This window comes from Gossypium hirsutum, chromosome D10, assembly GCF_007990345.1.
Source record: "Gossypium hirsutum isolate 1008001.06 chromosome D10, Gossypium_hirsutum_v2.1, whole genome shotgun sequence".
Classification (NCBI taxonomy): domain Eukaryota; kingdom Viridiplantae; phylum Streptophyta; class Magnoliopsida; order Malvales; family Malvaceae; genus Gossypium; species Gossypium hirsutum.
In genome coordinates, this window is record NC_053446.1 from 42,778,576 (window position 1) to 42,786,386 (window position 7,811).

At 30.7% G+C, this 7,811-nt stretch overlaps 1 protein-coding gene across 1 annotated transcript; it reads right to left on the minus strand.

The window, feature by feature from the left end:
* Positions 1-855: 855 nt before the first annotated feature.
* LOC107915030 (phosphoenolpyruvate carboxylase kinase 1) lies at positions 856-2,154 on the minus strand. Its single transcript, XM_016844124.2, has 2 exons — positions 1,244-2,154; positions 856-1,159 (listed from the first exon to the last, which is right to left on the minus strand). Exons 1-2 carry the CDS (start codon positions 2,025-2,027, stop codon positions 1,131-1,133), a joined length of 813 nt encoding a protein of 270 aa, XP_016699613.1. The 5' UTR covers positions 2,028-2,154; the 3' UTR covers positions 856-1,130.
* Between the last annotated feature and the right edge of the window lie 5,657 nt (positions 2,155-7,811).

Consider the following 7,811-nt stretch of genomic DNA (forward strand, 5'->3'; position numbering starts at 1 on the left):
AACTTTAACGGTAATGGTTAAAGGGTGTCTTTGATGTATTTTATAAATTTTTTATGACTTTTATAAAATTTTAAAATTATTATTTTTATGGTTTTTATAAAATTTTTAGTTTTTAATAAAATTTAAGAATTTTATATTTTTATTAAAATTTAATAATTTTTATAACTTATTTTTTGAAAAAGTTTCAGGACCTTTTTTATACATTTTGAAAGTTCAAATACCCAGTTGAGTGAAAAAAAAAGGGGGGATTAATGGCTTTTGAAAAAGTTTGAGAGACTTTTTTTTATGCATTTTGAAAATTTAAGTACTTAATTAATTGCAAAAACAAAAGTAAGGGCTTAATTGTTTTTTTTTTGTATGTTTGTGAGTTTTTTACACCCTTAAGCCTTATTTAAACATAAAATTTTATTTTAGTAAAGGGGTTGTTCTCAATTTCAAGGTTGATTAAATTGGTTTCGTTTTAAAAAATAGGAAAAAATTAATTCATGTTAATTTTGAAAGTAAAAGTAAGTAATTAAATACAATCACAATATTTACATGTTTTGGTAGTTTAATTTAAATTCTAAAAAAAAAACATCAATATTTACACACTTACATAAATGTTGTAGTCAAATTTATTCGGTTTTTATCAAATTGATAGAATGTATAAATTTAAGGGTTAAATTTTACATTATTTCAATAAAAATTATGAATAATTAAAAATAATTTTTTTTACTAGATAGTCAATTCTTGAAGAAACTAATTAAGCAAACAACTATTATAAGAAATGATACTTGGGATAAAAGGGAAAATCAACAAAAGAAATAGATATTTAAATCTAACAAAGATATATATGAAAAACAATAACAATATCGGTAACTCCAAAGTTTTCTTCATTGGATGTATCTTTAATATATAAGAACAGAAAAACAACCATTTTCACTCAAATACCATTTCTTCTATACACACTCTTTTCCCAAGCTTAGAAAAACTCGCTTTTCATACAATCACCCTCTATAGAAAAAGAACAAAAAAAGGTTAAATCCCTCAAAAAAAAAAGAAGAAAAACCCTCTTTGGAATGACAAAAACTCATCCCGTTTAATGTTTATATACAATCATCAGCAGATACCAGATGAGAAACTTCAAAAGCTCAGCATCCACTTGTGATCCATGGATGTCCTGTAAATAAATAAATAAATAAATAAATATTGGGTTTTTTTTTAAAAGTAATAAAAATAAAAATTAATATTAAAATTGGCTTACTTAGAACTTGTTCAGCGGACAATCTTCTAGAAACATCTTTACAGAGCATTTTTCTCAACAGATCCTTGGCTGCCGGCGAAACCGATTGGAAAACCCTAACGGGGAATCTCAAATTTCCCCTCAAAACCGCCTCGAAAATCTCCACCACCGTTTCCCCGTGAAACGGCGGAAATCCTGCCAACATTATGTACAATACGACACCACTACTCCAAACGTCAACTTTCTCCCCGTATTCCCTCCCGCCCAAAATCTCCGGAGCCACGTAAAACGGGGTTCCCACCACACCTCTCATTACCTCCGGTGCCACGTCAGCGGAACCGAAATCCGTTAGCTTAACGGAATTTTTCGAATCGAACAAAATGTTTTCTGGTTTGATATCACGGTGGACGACGCCGAGACTGTGAATGTGAGCAAGGGCCTGAACGAGTTGGGTCAAGATGGGTCGGGCTTGAGCTTCGGAGAACTGCCCATTGTCGATGATGAGATTGTAAAGATCTCGTGAAGGAGGGCAGAGATCGAGCACCATGTGAAGATGAGAGTCGTCTTCGTAGAGGTGGTGAAGGTGGATTATATTGGGGTGAGGCGAAACCAGAGTGAGAATTTTAGGTTCATTGAAAAGACACTGAGAGTCGAGAGAATCACCGGCGGAGATTATCCGTTTGTCGATTGATTTAACGGCAAAAGACTCGCCGGAGATCAAAGAAACGCACCTGAAAACGATGCCGAATCTTCCTCGGCCGATCTCTTCACAGACCTCGTAGTTAGCCTTCAATGATTCAGTCATGGTTTCTTCAGTTTTCAATTTACCCTTGGTTTTTTTCTTTAACCTTTTCCATTAAGTTTTTCATAGGGTTATAAATAGAGGGTTTAAGGAATGTTGAGAGGGAATATTCGGCTCAACCGATGGGAGAAAGACACGTCTTGAGATACTGTAACTGTTTTGTAGACGTTGGATCAGAAACCGAAAGTCGGTTGGATTAAATTACGAGAATGCCCTTAGTTTGGTGTACGGTTTGGATTTCCGTACGCTGTGTGTCTTTCGGTTCGGCAGTTGGATGATACAGTTACGATCAGAATCCCATTGTTATTAAGTTTGCCCAAAACTTTTCGTCTTAATTACTGTGTTTGCCCTCTTTCTTAAATAAAAAAACAATTAATTAATGGATTAAATTACAAGGTTTATTTTGTAAATTGCAACTTTATTTGTCAGTTTATATTATTCTCCTCCTTTTCCGTAGTTTAAACTAAAATGCTACTGTTTTGAAAAAGAAAAAGGTGCTACGGTTTGATTTGGCATCAACTGTCAGCATGATATTTTTAGATTCTCGCATCATTTAGATGTTTTTTAGTTTAAATTGTGTTTTTTCCTTTCTAATTTTTAAAGAAATTTAGTAAAATCATTTGATGAATTATAGTTTTTCAAGTTAAAAAACAGCTAAATATGTAGCTTTTTTTTAATTAGGGTTTTGGGTCGTTTTTTATAAATTAAAGAAATATGTCGATTTTGAAGAGAAAAAAAATGTACCCAGTTAAATGCGCTTCTCTTCAACAACTTTTTGAATGTTGGATGAAAACGATAACAATGTCAACCACCATTCTTTTCCTATAAATACCATCCAAATTTTCATTTATTTCACTCAAATCCAATTATATTAATTCTTTATATTAATTATCATTAACAGTGTAACAATTTCATTTATTTTAATATAGTTTTTCTATGTTTTCCTTTTGTTAAAACTAATCCATATACTTTTATTTTTTTGAACAATTTAATTTTTTTATTTATTTTTTCCTTTTCTTCTTCCCTTTTATTTTTCTCTCTTCTCATATTCTTCACCGCAGAAACAAAATATCTATCCACCAAATAAACCAAGTTCTTGTTTCTTTCACATGATTCCTAAATTGAATTTCACTTAAAACCGAATATCAACCATTGTTAATCAAATCTCGATTTGAATATAACCTAATTTTGAAACTAAAATTGGATCTAACTAATCAATATAAAAAACCATATCCTTAATCAAATATAAACATAAATTGAATTCTTTATATTCAAAATAAATTTTTTTCGTTTCCAAACTTTTACAGAATCGTGCATATTATTCATTTACTTTTCTTTTATTTTTTGACGAATAAAATTAAGCAAACGATAAAATTGATCTAAACCTTCTTGGATATTCTCAAGCAAAATTAATTGTAAGCCAAGCATGAGAGAAAGAGAGCATGGAACCAAACTAGTTTGGGTAACGTTGAGGGTAAGTTTCGTATGATGGTCATTGTAGTCATTAAGAGTGTAGAGCTCATTTGTAGAATCCGTGAAACAACGTAGTTTTGAGAGGGCGAGGATGTTGTAGACAAGATAGATAAGGTGGCTATGGGGGTTGGTTAGGAGGTTCAAGGAACAGGCTTGGGAAACGTTGTTGAGGGTGGACTACCATAAGTCATGATTGGCGAGGTATTTGAGTGAGGCGAACTTGTAGACTAGGTCATTGAGAGATCCAAACTGGTTCGTTAAAACGATGATGAATGATAAGGGTTTGTAATTGTGGGGTGAGAATATGTGAAGTAAGTTTTATTTTGGTCTCAACTTTTCACTTTTCTATTTTCATAAACATAAAAAAAGTTTTAACAAATGAAAAACATAGAAAAGCTACGTTAAAAGAGATGGAGAAGAGAGGAAAACAGAAAGAGAAGTAGAAGAGAATGAAAAATAAAGGAAAAAAAAGGAAAGTTCAAAGAATATAAAAGAAAAAAAAATTAAATTGCTCAAAACGAAAAAATATGGGGACCAATTGTATAATTTAACCTAAAATTTTTGTTTGAAATGATGATTTAACGTGCTACGTCAGCTTACTGTTGCACCATTAACGACAATTAACGGCTCAGTAACTAAAATGTTACAACACGTTAACGTAAAAGACTAAAACGTAATATTTCAAACTTAAATGACTAAAATGTAACCTGAGGTAAATAAAAGTGACTATTTTAGTAGTGGCTAACATGAGGATTGATTATTAGTGTCACATCAATACAAACTAATGGTGTTAGTGTGAAAGTATTAACATGAGTAACCGAATATAAGTTTAGATTCCAATTAGTTACAAACAAATTTAGGTACCAAATAGGTACTTTTGGACAAGTTTAAGGGGCAAACTACATATTAACCCAAATAAAATAAAAATAAAAAGTGAAAAATAAATTCCTTTCTAATATTTATAAATTGATATAATTTTATAAAGATGATGAAAATTTAAGGTTTTGGTTGAAATATCTACCGACTTTTATTACTTTTGTTTTTCTTGGGAAATTGCTGTGTATGTTCGCCACATATTGTTTAGGGGGTTGGTTGAGACCTTCAAGTCATGAAAAGTCAAGCTACTGCATGCTAACATGCAAGAGATTTGTCTCACTTAAACAGGACCTAATTTTTAAAAGCTGAAAAAGGCTTCACAGGTCATGAGTTCCACAATAATTTCATTCAATAAAAATCCAATCCCAGAGAAAAAAACAAAAGAAACGTCATGAAATCGACTCATTTCAGTCTCTTTTTTTTCTTTTAAAATAAAATTCATATTGCCGTATGATTCGGATTTTTATGATCTTTTTGGGATTTGGCTAGACTTCCATACCTCAAAATAGGCCCACCGATTTAAATATATAACCTTCTAAGTAAATAAAGAAATTAATTTTTTTATACACTATATTATACTCGCCAAAGCTTTAAGTTGGTTATCTAAGGACATATGACAATATTTTACTCTTGTGGAGTTTTTTTAAATATAATGTCTACCGTAATCTCTCTTCAACCCTTATATAAGAGGATAAGTACATTTCAGTACGTTCGAATTTATGTCTTTCTACAATGCTAACAATATCGATACCAATTAAACTAAATCTCAGCTGCTTGTGAAATTTTTTTAAACTCTTATATATATATATATTATATTTTGGGTGCCAAAATGGGAGTTAAAACATCAGATTCTAGAAAGAAATTGAGAAATACAAATCTTATTTATTTTTGGATGGCATTGCTTGAAAGTCATTAGGAGATGAAAATGATGATATTTTGGAAGAGAGGAGACAAATTACATCAATATCAACCACAATCATTACAAACCATTGAAAAGAAATTTTGGTGGGTGGTGATTATGTGCTAAAAAGAAGGCAAGTGGGTGGACCTTTAACCAAAGACATATGTGATAAAGTTGTGAGTGAAGGGTAGGAAAACATTGTATATATGAGGCTTTACTTTTCATTTCTTCAATGACTGACTTTTGGAGCAAGCAAAGGGTTGTATGTGATTTTTGTGATGCAAAATCTTGGCCTCCTTTCGACAACGATATATGGGTTCTACGGAGTCCGGACTACGTAAGGTACAAAGCAAGGACCACGACCAAGAAAAAAGGTAGCATAATATTTTTTTAATAAAAATATTGTAATTTTAAAAATTAGTTAGAAAAGTAAGGTATGTTTTAGATTTATTTTAGAAAAATATGATAGGTTTTCTCTCACCTGGTTTGAATATGTCATGAATAGGTGACGGATTATTTTACTCACATCACATATTATTCTTCTCCATATTTAAAAAACAGAGAGCTAGAGGCAACCAAGTCTGTTCTTGACATTTTTAGGGTCCTAGGCGAAACAATAAATCAAGTCATTTTAAAAAAATATATAAAATGTAATACAATAAAATAAAATCATATACTAGTAATTTCATTAACATAATATGTTTTATGACATTAAGCCAATAATATATTTTTCTAACAAAATTAAAAAATATATATTTTTCATTCAATCTACTCCTATGTCATCAACTACAAAAACACAAAAAAAACATAAAAAATGGGTTATACAAGCATTCTGATATGCAAAATCATTAATGAAAACATCAACATAAATGTTTTCCAAAAAATACTTCTCGATTGATAAAATTGCCAGACCATTCAACCGTTCTTGTGACTTTGATGACCTCAAGTAGGTTTTGATTAACTTTAGATTTGCAAAACTTCTTTCAGCTGATGCCACAGTCATAGGAACCATTAAAAAAATTCTATAAGCGATTGAAACATTCGGATAGCAATTTGCAAATTTGAAAAACTCGAGAATTTCAGTGGCTAACATTAATTCATTTGGTAAAGTAAATAGCAACACTTTCAATTCAAAGAAAAGATCATTTAAATCAACATATGATGAACCACCACAAGAAAAGGTAGAGTGAAAAGTAGCACAACATTCTCTCAATTCCTTTCCATCCAATGACTTTAACTTGTTTGAATCAAACAAAAACCCAAAAATACTTTCAAATGTTTTTAGTTGCTAAAATATGCTCTTCAAAGAAGTAAATGCCATGTCTACAATAACTAAAAAACAATCAACTCTAAATAATTCATCAGTCGACTGAATTTTTTCATCCTCTTGGTTATTCTCGTTTTATGACAATACACCTTTTAATTGCTTTATGGTGGTCTCAATGCACATAGAATTAGATTGCAATTTCTTGCTCACCATATTTATAGCAAATAAATTTTATACAAAATTACCATACTAAGCAAAAACTCAAAACTCCTAAGTGCATTGACCAAACTCTCCACTTCACTCTTTAACTTTGCATCATCACAAGATTAATATAATTCCGACAAAGCCAATCTTATTTGGGGAGTTTGAAATCTAATAGTTTTAACAATTTTAATTAGACTCTCCCAATGAGCATTAGATAAAAATTTCCCAGTTAATTCAAGGACATTGTCAAGCAAAATTTTCCATCTTTTTGTAGAACCCAAAAATAATGAATATATGAGTTGAACAATTCCAAAAAATGAAATAGCTCCAATGCAAGAATGTGCCATATCACTAAGAGTAAGATTCATACTCGGGTTTATTTCAAGAAATCGCTTTTGAACACCTTAGTGCTTTCCTTTCATATTGGAGCCATTATAATAACCCTAGCCCCTTACATCATCAACATGAAGATCAAGAGACTTCAAAAAGTCTTAAAATTTATTAAAAAGTCCCACTCCAAATGTATCATCCACCTTTAAAAACTTTAAAAAGCCTCAAATTTTATTTTATTAGTTGACATATTCACACATCGTACTATTAGAGTCATTTGTTTTTTATGACAAATATCAAGGGTACAACCAATAATTATAGAAAAATATTCACCTCTTTGATGATCTTAATTATAGAACTTTTAACACTATCAGCTGAAAGGGAAATCAACTCATTTTGAATTTTATGCCAAAGATAATGATAATGAATTTCACGGTTTTGAATGTGTCTAACATGATCTTGCATTATCACATCGAATTCTGCAATTATTTCAATAAATCCTAGGAAATTACCATTACTATCTTGATAGAGTTTTTCACTGGATCCTCAAAAAACCAAATTATGAGTAGCAAGACATTTCACAGCTGAAAATATTCTAAGTAAAACTTGCCTCCATCTCTCTTAGTGAGTTCCAAATAGATGTAGAATGCTTATCAGGTTACTGACAGAAAACCCAAAAATTAAGATAATTTCGAGACTCAGTCATACAGACACATTATGCCAAGTTGCTAGTACA